The sequence below is a fragment of the Ceratotherium simum genome, chromosome 9 (genome assembly GCF_057802395.1).
Source record: "Ceratotherium simum simum isolate JZ-2026a chromosome 9, ASM5780239v1, whole genome shotgun sequence".
NCBI classification, from domain to species: Eukaryota; Metazoa; Chordata; class Mammalia; order Perissodactyla; family Rhinocerotidae; genus Ceratotherium; species Ceratotherium simum.
In genome coordinates, this window is record NC_141908.1 from 48,605,065 (window position 1) to 48,618,895 (window position 13,831).

At 40.6% G+C, this 13,831-nt stretch overlaps 1 protein-coding gene across 2 annotated transcripts in view; it reads left to right on the forward strand.

Moving 5' to 3' along the window:
- CERS6 (ceramide synthase 6) overlaps positions 1-13,831 on the forward strand; it is a 325,151-nt gene that overhangs the window by 102,726 nt on the left and 208,594 nt on the right. For both annotated transcript variants that reach the window (XM_087435341.1, XM_087435342.1), the window contains exon 3: positions 467-597. In XM_087435341.1, the coding sequence (XP_087291467.1) occupies positions 467-597 (131 nt within the window). The remainder of the gene's footprint in view (positions 1-466; positions 598-13,831) is intronic.

A 13,831-nucleotide genomic window follows, 5' to 3' on the forward strand; every position in this document is an offset into this window, starting at 1 on the left:
GAGAAAACATGTTTCGTAGTGGAATTAGTACTTTAGGCTAAAGTGAAGTATTTTGGGATTATTCTATGCTTTTTGTCTGTCTTATGTTATCCTGATATGTGATAATTGGTTATCACATTTTTTCCTGAGAAAGCAAAATATTTGATTGATGCCTCTTTGCAAATTCGCCTTCACCTAACTCCTTTTCTTGAAGGCTAATGGAGCTGACTCAGCCAGTTGGCTGTTCCGTCGAATCTTCGCATTGGAGCAAGATTCATATTTTTCAGTGTTGTTTCAGAAAGAATAACTTTTCTTGTCGTAAGTGGTTGTGTTCATGCTGCTAATGGAAGGCCTGGGTCCTCAGTGATAAATATAGAAATCTCAGTAGTAGATATTAAGTATAGGGGGAAAAAGTCTCAAATATAGATAAGGGCAGATCTGTTTATGGTGAAGATGAAAATGATTTTCCTGGTACTCTGTTTCATAGCATCCTGATGAAAAGAGGTTGGAAGGCCTCTCCAAGCAGTTGGACTGGGATGTTCGCAGCATACAACGCTGGTTTCGACAGAGACGCAACCAGGAGAAGCCAAGCACGCTGACGAGGTTCTGCGAGAGCATGTAAGTTGCTGTTTTTCTTTTTGAAAGAGAAACTTGCCTAAGTACTCATACCATCCCTGAGGTGAAAATAATGGCTTGGTGCAGGCTCTGGCAGCCCCTGGAAAGCATGCCATCTGGCGGAAAAATAGCCCACGAAAAAGCAGGGGAATAGTAGTTTGTAAGAATTTGTAATTTCCACTTTGGATGCAGTAAATGCAGTTCGCTTCCTAATGGATTTCCTACAAAATAGGCAGATTATAGTGGCCTACGGTGGCATTTTCAATCAGCCCCCTCTGGAATATAGCACTGAAAGTCATTACTTTTATAGTTTGAATTTTAATAGAGGAGACTTGGCCAAGATATTCTTTCCACTGATAAAAGCTGAGAAGCTAGGATATATTATCAGAGGGCCATGACGATGTCCTATATTCCTGGAGATTTAGGAAATGGCTATATTATATTCCTGGGTGAGTTTAATAAAGCATTACTTGAAGCTGGGGGAAGGAGTGAAATTCTCTACCATTTCTGAAATGTGAAGTTTATGGCATATAAATTATATATCAATAAAACTGTTAAAAATAATAAAACACCCACAGAAAACTCTTCTAGCACAGTGATCTTTTGAAGTAGTGACACTCAATAAACTTATCTCTAGGAATGTTAGAGAAAGAAATACAGAAGCATTGAGCACATCCCTAACAAAGGGAAGATTCTGCCTGGAAACCCGTTACTCTGTTTGGTCTTCATCCCTCGGGATATGTCTGTGCCTTTGTCTAACAGTTATTTCCTTTGCAACCTTTTTCCTGACGCCTGGTCCACTTTGGATGTGCTGTCAGTGTAGCTCCCTTTATTGCAGGCTCTTTCTATTTGGGATTAAAGTTGCACTTGCAGATTTAGCTTCCAATTATGCCAAAAAAGTATTTTAGCAGTTGCAATCGAAAGCTTAGAGGGAAGCCTAATGTTATAGGAGAAATGAGTGAGAGGCAGAATAATATCATAAATTTAGGCCTGGATAAATATGGAGAGCATAAACAGGGTCTTCAGAAGGTCAGATATTTATAAAATCTGGAAAACCACCTAGTAGATACAATCTGCGAAGCCCTTCTTATAACTGAACTTAGTGGCAGTTTATGGAAGAAAGATTTATGCATCTGGGCTCCTGATCAAAAGCCGGAATTGCTTTCTGGCCTGGCCCTGCCACATATACAAAGGGCCGGGATCCATCATTAAGCTGCACGTCTGAACAGGGGTGAAGTTGGGTCTAGGCATGTGCCCACATGCTCTAACTCATGTGCCATCTTTCTCCAGCTAACTTCTTTGGTAACTCAGTGCTAGCCCTTTCTATACTATACTGAGTCTACATAGGTTTCTACACCAGTATACGTAGGAATCAGGTGACTACCTGGATCTTATTAAGATGCAGATTCTGATTCAGTTGGTCTGGGATGGCAGCTGAGATTGCATTTATAACAAGTTCCCAGGTGATGCCACTGGTCCATGGACCACACTTGGAATAACAAGGTGCAAAATTATGCCAGTGTCTGTGTTTTCTCTCTGAATTCAGCTGGTCTTTATCTACACACCGTAATCACCAGGATGGTCATAGTTACAATCAGTTAAAATTATATCTAAATGATTGCTAGAGACGTGGCAATGTGAAGGTATAATGGGATGAGGGGGCATAAAGTATTGATTATGATCTCTTCCCTTAAGAAGCTCAGTATAATAGTGTCCAGGAGATATGACATAATATCTGAGTGTGTGTGGGCCTATGATAGATTTTAAAAAATAACCAGATATGTGTGCTAAATGATTGATATGGACAGTCAGTAACTAGAGATTAAAGGAGAAAGATCAACTGTGGGTTAGGGCACCCAGGGAGGTTGCTGGGACCAGAACTGCGTCAGTACTGGTAGCCTTTGACCTCTCTGTTGCAGAAGACTGTGTTGATGAACTTTGTTTTGAAACTCTTTCTCCCTGGCTTCCCGGTTGCCACTGGATTCTCCTGCCTGTCCGAGGGCTTTCGTTTGCATCAGTTATTCTGCGTTTTCCCTCTGGTCTTTAATGGGCTACTTTTCCAGATTCAGTCTTCAACCTCTTATTTCCTCATTCCACCTTCCATCCTCTGTGTAGAAGTTATTTCTTCTCACCCACTTCTTCCACAGCCCTGTGTCCAGTGCAGATGTTGATTCTGAGGCGCTGTTCTGCTAGCTCCAGCTGGCAACTCAGATTTGCTTCCACTCCTGACTCGCCTCTTGCTCCTGCTGTTTGTTGGCCTCTGTTCTCTTAGAGGCTGGAAAGTCAAACCCGTCAGCCACTGAGCTCCATTAGTTCTTTGTAAAGCCACTGCCATGGCCCAGACCCTCATTGCTGTCTAGGTCTCCTTATTATTTTTCTCATATTCATAGATGTTTTGTTTGCTACAAAAAAAAATACATTTTCCTAAAACATTACTTTCTCCGTGTTCCACTGCTTTAAAATCTTGATGATTTTTCTACAACCGTAGGACAAATATTAGGCTCCTTAGCCTCATAGCTAGTCTGACCTTCATCTGCTTGGTGTCAGTCACCCAAATGACCCCTTCTTTCCAGAGGGCTGTGTTTTCCTTGTCTATACTTTGCTCATTCCTGCCTTGGTTTGTGCTGTGTTCCTGGCGTGGAACAGCTACATTCCTCTGCCCTGCCATTTATCCACGACCTATCCTTCAAACCCCAGGCTCTGTCGGAAATGTGGCATGACTGTTGGGTCTGGAGTGAGCACTACTTCTTCTGAATTCTTAGAGTCCTTATCGTAAGAACTAGGAAGTTAATACTGAATCACATGCTTTCTTATGTGGTTATTTAACTTTTCTTAGCTTGTCTGTATACTTTCACCCTAATTGTATCATACATGCTCCTTGAGGGTACAAGAACCACATTTTGTTTTTCTTGCATTCTTCTCAGCCTGTTATTACAACATATAGACTCTGCTGAATAAATATTTGTGAGAGGACTGTAGGTTAAGATGGCATTGTTTTGGAAGGATTTGCTGATCTAAGTTGGCATCCTGCTCGGCAAAATGAAGAGTGCCTGACATACACTGATTTCACCTAAAATTGATCTGGGAAAATTACAAACTGTGGAAACCTCCAAGACAATTTCAAAGACAGAAGTTCAGAGGAAAGAATAGGATGGCAAAGGAGAACATTTAGATAACACCACGAGGAATAAAACAGAATTATATTGGTCTATGTATACACATGTATGTGTCATAGTTATTTCTCATCAGTATAAAAAATGATCTGGAAAAGTTGTTCCTAACCAGGGATGCACTTCACAATCACCTGGCAAGCTTTTCAAAATACGCATGCCCGGGCCCCATCCCAGGATGTCTGATAAATTGTAGTGACCCGGGTGGGGTCTGGATGTGTATATCTTGGAAGAAATGCCCTGAGAACTTATGACACATGTTTCTGGTTAAGAAGTACTAATCTCTGAGAAGCAGTGACTTCTGTTCAAAAATACCGCTGTTCTAAAAATCAAATTAGAAAGCATGACAACACAAATTTGGGTCTTGTAGATCTAGGTCCCAAATGCAAAGATTCCATAGTTTTTCTGTTATATAAGTTACTATTTTAGAAACTATAGAATCCCTTCCAGGAAATTGTATTTCATCTTTCATCAGTGTCAAATAGCACCAATATGCATGCCAAACAGTGCTGGTAACCATCTGCTGGCATGTCCAATTTTTGGCACACCCATTTATTACAGATGGACTGAATAGAAGTTGTTCAGCAAATAGTGTGTTGAAACATTGATATGATTTTTTTTTCTTCATGCTTGATGTCAGTCATTCACAGCTGTGTTAGTTTTGATGAACCTTTCTTCTAGAAGCATTTACATCCATATTGGCCAATGAAATAGAGATTTTCAAGAGGGAGTGAAGAATTTATAAAAATGAGATATCATGTGAGACATTTTAGGAAAAACTGGTTCTAAATGGAAACCATTTAGCTGGGGGATCATGCTTTGAGGCTGCTGAAGCTTTGCCTTCCTCCTCCAATAATTGCATCAGGATAATATAAAAATAAATAATATCTGCAATAAAAAATATCTGCAGGATGAAACAGGAAGGGGCAGAGATAAGATATCAGAATAACTGGCTTCCCTCTCATTTGTGTCCTACCTGTGCTCATCATTTTTGAATATTGTGCAGTACATTTAATGGCACATGCCCGGGAGTAAACATTATATATGGCTTTCATTTAAGCAGTCTCCAATTGACTGGACAGGTAAATCTCCCATATGATAACCTGAAGATAGAGGACAAGGAATTTTCACACTTCACAGATTAGTACTCATTTATTTGGATTGAAGTTTACTCCGTATGGAGCCTTGTTGTAAGATGAGGGCCCAAGATTGTCTTTTCTTTAGGAATTCCATTTTAGAGTTGATGCTGATTAAAACTGCCATATTGAAATGCTGCCGTATTTGGATGCTATTTGGATGCTTCTGTTCAGTGGCAACAGACTGAACAAAATCTGGAAACCTTTTGAAATTGTGACTTTATTTCTGCAAAGAAGCCCTGCCATCTTAATTTGTGATTCCATTGACCTAAGGATAATTCAGCAATGAGAAATCAGTGAGTTAAACAATTGCCCTCATGCCACCAACTCCATCACTGTATTTACTTCGTTTAACTGTTTTACTTGGACAAATCAGCAATACTGTCTTGTGACTTTAGTAAGAAAGTAGAGCCTAATAATTGAGGGGGGGGAAGGGAACAGGGTTGTACAGGAGAAAACAAGTTGAGTCTCATATCCGTTTATTTCAGATCAATCTTTGATCTGAGGAAATTGTGTGGTGAATATATTCAACAAGTTTTCGTAAGCCAGTCACCTGTTTGCAAAAAAAAACAACTGAATATTTGTAAACTGTTTTAGAACCTTCCATATATTCCACACTCCGGTGAAGGATGAAATTTTGCCAAAGAGAAAATTCGGTTTTGATTACTTTCTCCATCATATCATGACATGAGCATCATTTACAAAGTTTATTGTCAAAGTTCTCCTGAAGGTTGGTGCAGTTTTGGAAGGAGAGAATAAGAAAGTTTTATCATCTAGAAAAATAGCGTCTTCATTTTTTCAGTACTGGGATACATGATCAGCAATGTGTTGGTGTTGATCGTGAGTATGGAAAAAAAAAATCATGAAATTGGAGGACAACCTCTTAGTTCTTGAAAAGTCCTGGGTTGAGTTGTTTTGTTGCTGTTGTGATGGTGGTGATTTGCCACTGATACCAAATAGTCCCTGAACTGATGAACAACTTCCGTCATCCAAAGTACGTCGTTACAGGTTTTTTTATTGTTCAGATTTGGTTGAGTCAGTGAACGTCTTGATGTTCAAGACTGCTTTTGACTATTTTAAATGGTTTTAAATCTGTGGGTTGTATTCAGGTCAGTTTTAACTTTGGGGCAGGGGTCAGCAAACTTTTCCTGTAAATGGCCAGAACGTAAAAATTATAGACCACACGAACCTTATTGCAATTACAACTCTGCTGTTGTAGCACAAAAACAGCCGTAGACAAAGCAAATGTGCATGCTGGGTTCCAATAAACCTTTATTTATGGATACTGAAATTTGAATTTATCATTTTCATGTGTCATGAAGCATTATTCTTTAAAAAAGTTTTTTGCGGCTGTTTAAAAATGATTCTAAACTCATAGGCTGGAAAAAAACAGATGATAGGCTGGATTTGGCCAGCGAGCCATAGTTTGCTAAACCCTGCTTTAGGATTACGGTACTATTAGCAGTTCTTTCAGAGTTTCTGAAAGAGAATGTGGTCTTGTAGCACCAGGCACAGGGATCCATTGCTCAGAGTGTGGCCATTTAATAGAAACATTAGGACAGTTTTTTAATTAGTATGCCCATCTCTGGTATTCCCGGAACATGGTGCCTTGATGCTGTGCAGTTTCATTTCACTCAACCAGGCCCTCTTTGAACTTGTTAGTATTCTCAAGGCACTATAACTTGCATGTACGAATTCTGAAGATTGATGAACTGGACTATAGACAGTCTGCTTTTTGCCTTGAGTAAGCTTTTGAAATCTTTCTCCATCTTTCTATTCCAGACCTACCATCTGTGGCAAGTGAGCTCAGGTTTTCCATTTAGATCAAGCCTCTCACATTCCTTGCTGGCATATGGCTAGGCCTCTAATTCATGTGTACTGGCTAATTAAGGAAAACAGATTTTTGCTGAAAATATCAGAGAGGCCATACTTTGGTCAGGCTGGCTACATATTAGGTACTGCTGGTCAGTTTTCTTTAAATCCTAAATTTCTCAAGGCTCTGTAAATAATTTTTCTAATGATTTTATTCAACATGCAGTTGGATGGTGATGAAAAGGACAGAGTATATAGAGGAATAACTGAGTTTATTAAGGCCTAATGTTCTTATTTAATTCTTGTCTGCCATTTTTTGAATCTATATGCCATTTTTCTTTGTTGTCTAATCTATTTTAAAAGTTATTTATTTCTTATTTAGAGCAAAATCATGAAAATTATTACAATCAACTTTGATTATAGAGGATGTATAAAAGTATACATGTTGTTCATAAAATTTGAGGAAAAAACACTCCAAAGCCTACCACCCAGAAATAAATTGTTTAACTTTTACTATTTATACAGTATTGTAGTCTATAGATGTGCCCACGCAAATACACATACACGCTGTGTATCTAAGCTTGGTGCTTGCCCGTCTTGAGATTTTTTATAGATTATGCCTCATCAGAGTGCCTGAAGAAGGCTGTAGAAACACTGTATGTTATGCTTCATCTTCAGAATCTATAAATCATTTACTCCTGAGTGACAGTACAGTCAGTTATGCTATAACATGACATATGCATTCCTAAAAATTGCCACACTATGCAAAATTGCACAACAAAGCAAAACATGCAACACAAGGCTTATGAGAAAAATGAGTCAGGGGCATAACACTCAAAAATTTCATCAGTGACACATTTAAAAAAAAAGATAGGATCCTAATAAAAACAGTTTTACACATGTTAAATGGTTAAGAAATACAGAAAGACTGTAATAAGTATGACACTTTACCTTGAAAAAGACCTGAAGTTTGCCTGTAAGTTGGTGTTGGTGTATTGGTTTGCTAGAGCCACCATAGCACAATACCACAGACTAGGTGGCTTACACAACAGAAATTTATTTCTCACAGTTCTGGAGGCTGAAGTCCAAGATCAAGGTGTCACAGGTTGGTTTCCCTTGAGGCCTCACTCCTTGGCTTGCATGAGGCCACCATCTCAGTGTCCTCATGTGGTCTTTTCTCTGTGCATGCTCATCCTTTGTGTCCCTTCCTCTTTTCATAAGGACACCAGTCATATTGGAATAGGGCCCCACTCTTATAACCTCATTTAACCTTAATTACCCCCTTAAAGGCTCTATTTCCAAATAAGTCACATTGGGCGTTAGGGCTTTAATACATGAAATTGGGGGTGAGAGGGACACAATTCAGTCCGTAACAGAGTCGGAAGCTCATAAGTTACTGTGAAGCAGTGGAAGGAGGGTGATCTGAAATCAGAAAGAAAGTTATAACGTTAGGTGGATATATCTCATGAAATGTGTGAACTGAGGTAACCTGGAGATGTTTGAGGGGTGCGTGTGTGTGTGTTGTATGTGTGTTTTGTGTATTCCTACACTGCTCAGGTCAACTCACTGCAGTTTTCTGCATTTACCTAGTGTTTCTGGCAGAGATATCACACATAAGCAAATATGAAATTCGTGTTATGCTCACATAGCATTGGAAGACATTCACAGTTTCACAATAGGCCCTACAGCAGGACCGATGGTACAGGGTAGTGGTGTAGGGGGTGAGCTCTGGAGCCAGGCAGTCTGAGTTCAAGTCTTCTCTCTAATAAAAACCTGTGGGGTATTTGGGAGAGTCGTATGGCCACTCTAAGCTTCAGTTTCTTTATCTGTAAAATGGGCGTATTGATAGTGCCCACTTCATAGGGTCGTTGTGAAGACTACAAGAGTTAACATATATGAAGTGTTTAGAGAGGTGTCTTGCACACAGTAAGGGATAGTGAATGTTACCTACCTTCAACATCATCGAATTGTCTGTTAGTCAAGTTGGTATAACAAGAGCAGCAACGAATAGTTAGTAGTCTGTCACAACCATGCGCTGGCCATAGGCACATTCCCTAGCAGAGGTGGCTCTGGTGTTTGTCATTTGGGGAGGAGAGATCCAAGGAGATACAAGGAGAGCAGCTTCTCAATTTAGAATAGAGCTCTTTTATTCTATGGAACCCCAAGGAGGCAGAAACCATGTGGGTTCACAGGGCTGTCAACTTGGGCTTTACTACACACAGAAAAAAGATGCAAAACCCATCTGAGTTCAGAGCCTCAGAGCCCTCGGCTTACTGCTGTGTAGCGACGTGACAGAAGTGGGTGAGAAAAGGTGTCCTACTTCAGTAGGGAGCCATGCCTGCTGTGCCTCTAGAAGCCAAGGCTTTTGAAGCCCCACATGAGAAATGTCAGAACACACAGTGAATATCTTTGAACCACAGAGATTTAGAATTTGCCCAGGCGATTCTGAGGACACAGCTTGTCTCTGCCGGGAGGGAGAGAGGAACAAAGCCTGGAGCTCAGCGGTGCTGGCTTTAGTAAAGGCACGTCTGCTGGAGCCAGGACAGTGTGATCAGCCTTAGGAGGTCAGCATGGCTTCTGGTACAGAAGTTTGCTGTTAAATGTAATATTTATTGGTTACCTCCTAAGTGCAGGTGAAGGGGCTAAGGAGGCAATTGATCTTGAACAAATTTGAGGATGGAAATCAAATGTGCCTGGTTTGTGTCCTGGCTCAAGGTATGTTACTCTTAGTGAGTAATTTAACTTTCCCAGTTGCCTCTTCTGTAAAGGGGAAATAACTCCTGTTTATAGGGTCGTTCTGGGGATTAAATGAGAGGGTGTATGTATGATGTACATCTCTTGGTGCCTGGTTCCCTTTCAACTGCAAAGTTGAGTAAGCAACGATTTCTGACCTTGTGGGATTCTCCAGGGGCAGCTGAATCTCCTTATTAGTAAAGTTGTTCAGTACCTTAGATAGGGAGCCATAACCTGTAACACTTAACGTGATGTGGCTCCTTTCCAGGGCCTCTTCCTTATTGCCCCAACCATGCGATTTTCTGGGTCTTGTATCTTAATTTGCCATCAGGAGAACTATATTTTAGATTATTGAGAAGGCAGCACTCTGTTGCTCCCTCTTGGGAATCAAGTCTGGTCTGCCCTCTCTTTTTCTCCTTGTTTTTTGTCCTCCCTCCCTCCCTTGCACTCACCTCCCACCTCCCGCTGTTACAGGGGCAGGTGCCTTCTGCTTCTTCCTGGCTAGTCACCCTTCTGTGATTAGTTCATGGCAGCCGCATCCCTTGGCAAGGGGCCAACAGAAGGCTTAAAAGAATCCTCACCCATTACCAATTTGACTATAAATGTCTTAAAAGTTGGCACATTGCACGTGACTCCTGATGTTTGAATGTAGCACCTAGTAATGTATGGGGTGAATGTGGTCGTGTGTAAAATGGTGGAGGCAGGGAGGGTAGCTACTGGGACAAAGCAACAGGATACCCAGCCATTTTTCCTTTGGGAAAATTTGAGCAGATTCCAAGTGACTATTGGGGAAGCAGGTCTTTGAGGTTTATTTATAGGCCTCCCCAAATCTAAATTTATAATCCAAATTCAATCTACCCAAGATTGGAAACTTAACTAAAAGCAGTTAAGGCCAATTATTTTCATTTTAAATACGAGTTGAGCTGTTGGCAATGTCTATGAGGCTATTGTGATTTGAGAGAATTAAAGTATTTTAGAAAAAGCACTTTAAATTTGGCCAATATTTCTTGTTCTGCCTATAGATTGTCTCATAGCAGTTGCCAACTGATGGGAGGCTGTATACTGCTCTTAGGGCTCAACTATGTAGAAAATTAATGGTACTGTTCTGCAGAGGCTATGTTGTGAGTGAGGCGATTGGTGCACTATCACACACATGGTGCATCATGACACAGGTCAAGGTTAGCAGCAGAACTGACATTAAAGGTTACTGTGTAAGTTTTGGCCATATCACTTAATTCTGCAGAGTTCTGATAACTCCTGTACTCCCTTTATTTAGCCACAGATGTAATGAAAGTGCATATTTTCGTCTTATATTTGATTATATAATAGTAGGTTTTCTTGGAGATATAGTAGACACTTAATGTTACTAGGAGACTTAGGCCCTAAGCAGGGAGGGGAAAGAGATGTTTACCGAGGTTATGTATGTTATATTCCAGATGGTGTAATAGAGCCTTTGCAGTAAATCTTCACAACTGTCCTGTGTAATATGTTAGGTATTAAAAGCCCTTCTTACCACTGAAAAAATTGAAGCAAAGACAAGTGGAGTAACTGACCTAGTGCCACACAGCTAGTAAGTGACAAAGCTGAGATTTGTACCCAGGGGCTTGTGTTGTTTCAACTGCACAATGTTAGAGAAAGCTCAGGAACATTATATGTCACCACATTCAGAGAAAATACAGAAAGGGGGCACTTTGTGTTCTATTTGCACATCATGGCCTCCTTCTCTTTCCTTTCCCCTCCAGTTCATGAAATTTCGTTGCTTTCTTCTTGGCACACCGATTGTACTTTTAGTCATTCTTTGCTAGGGCACTTGGAGACGTATTTTCACTATTTGCATCTCTCTCTGCCGTTAAACTGTCCAACACCTTGACTTCTGGGCCTGTCTTATTCATCTTTTCATCCCCACAGCTCAGCACAATGCCTGGTGCTTTGTAAGACCCCCAAAAATGTCTACCGAATGAATCAAATTTGGATTAGGGACTGGATTGAACTGCTAGGGACTAGAGAACTGAATTTAATTGGAAGAAGCTCAAGTTTATTGTCTTTCAAATAGTCTTAGGGCAGGCTGAGGTGGGGAGGGAGGAGGCAGGGAAGGTTTTCTGGAAGAGGTGACCCAGCTGAATTTTTAAGGATGGTTACATTGACCAGGTAGAGAAGGAGAATGAGGGTGCCAAAGGGTGCTCCACGGAATGGACATCTCCTGAGGAGTGTGTCGTGTTTGGGGAACTCCAGTTAGCATGAAGCGTGAGCGGGAAAGGGAAAGCCGAGAGGCAGGTGCAGCCCTGTTGCCAGGCTAAGGCCCTGGGCTTTCCTTCCCACCCTCTCCTCTCTACCTATCTGGAGCTGTCTGACCTTCTCCAAAATGTCTTCGCTTTGCCTGCTTTCACAAAAATCTCATGTTTACTAAGTGCTTGGCTCATTGAAGAATGGAACTGGCTTTCATTCTCAGTGTCCCATACTAGTGTATGACTAAGTTTGAACCGTTTTTTTGTTATTAAAAAAACTTGCTCTTTGAGTAAAAATCTCTCATTGGTAGATATGTAATAGAGATGATTTTGAGCAGACATCTTCCTGTGTTCCTTGTGTGGTCTGCTTTCCAGCCTTGATCTTGTCTTCTGAAGGGATAATATAGTGCATAGAAATGGCATGATGACCTCTCCCCTTTTCTTCACAACCCCCCACACAAACATGCGGAAGTTAAACATCCAAAGGAAAAAGAAAGAAAGCCAAATTAAATTGTCACCTCTCTCTTGGATATCCCAACTGTATCATATTTTACAGAAAAAAAAAATCGGAGTATAGGCGCCATGATAACTGGTAGTATGCCATTAACTCAGCACTCTGCAATGAAGGTCCAACATTAAAAAAACAAACCCAAACTAGGACGTGCAGTCAAGAAGCATGAATGTGCTTGTAGGCTTTTGGGGACAATTGAACGTTTGCAATCAAGAATAGCCAGAAAATCCAGGAAAAATCCATGCACCCACAGGGCTTAATTCACTTCGATTTCCCAAAAGGTTACAGAGGGCCTTTATGTGGCAGGGGCTAGGTGCTGGGAGATTTAAAGGTAGAAAGGACAAAATTACTGTTCTCTGGTGGTCAGAGTTTAGGAAGGGGAAAAGGCACAGCGATTTGGAAAAGAGCTACAGGCGCATCTAGCTCTCCCTGGGGACAGGGCTGAGTCATTGTACTGTAATGACACTCGTGGGTTAGCAAACCAAATTTGAGAAGCAAATCTAAGAGTTGGTCAATGTGGAGAGCTTCTTGTGACTGCATCTTATGATGTATTTAGGGAACAGAATTAATATTGAAGTCTGTGAGCTGAGTGGGTTATATCACAATTTTATTTATGGATATTTTATCTTTCAAAGGAACAGTATTTGTCTAGTGATATCCATGGAATAACAAATGACCATCTTGTAATGGGATTCTGCCAGACCTTCCTTCAGTGAAGCATATACCCCTAAGCCTCACTTTGTTTGTTATTTTTCTAGGTGCTAGCAGAGTCACTAAACACGAAAATTCCTTACTTATGCTGGACCTTATTTTGTGTTCCTTGTCAATGGAAAGCAGCTTATATCGATAGCTATCACTGATTTTTTTTAGGTTGCGAATTTTTATTTTGTGAAGTAACAATATTAAATATACATATACACCACTTATTAGGACAATGATTATACCAGACTTAGGATATTTTAATAGATTAAAGTAATAATGTCAAAATCACATAATAACAGTTTTATTGAATTTGCAGTGTGGTTTGCAGAATTCCAGTCCTGGCATCACGAAGCAGAGAATAGAGGGTGAGTTTGAAGTTGAGTAACAATAGCTTAATAACCAGCTCACTTGCTGGGCCTGGAGGAGACTTGATGAGCTCTAGTTGCTTTAGGTTTAGGTCTCCAAATCTTGTACTCTAAGGGGTAAGCATGAACTGGAGTTTGAAAACCTATCACAGGGGCTGTAACTCAGTTTTTCTATTCCAATCCTTGAAAATTAAGGTGAACACACAGTGCCAAGCACCTGGCAGCAGCAAATGTCAATCTCAGTGATCTTTCTTTTCGGTCTCTCTTTCTTCTCTGTGGGTGGATGGGTGGGGCAGGAATAGGTGAGGGGCTACAGGGTGTAGGAATAGTGGAAGTGCTTTCTGGCTTATATCAGGTCCAACCCAGTGATCTGAAGATTGGGATACTGTTTGCAGAAAAAATGGAAACCAAGGGAGAAATTCTCAATGTATGGGGAATGTGGTCCATGCTGTGATTTGGGAGGTAAGTATGAGAGGCTTAAACCTGCACCCATAGCACTAGTTGATAGGCCCATACAGATCTCAAGAAGTAGCCAAATACAGAATTTCCTCCCAAGTTGTTCTTTATGTATACTTTTCAACTG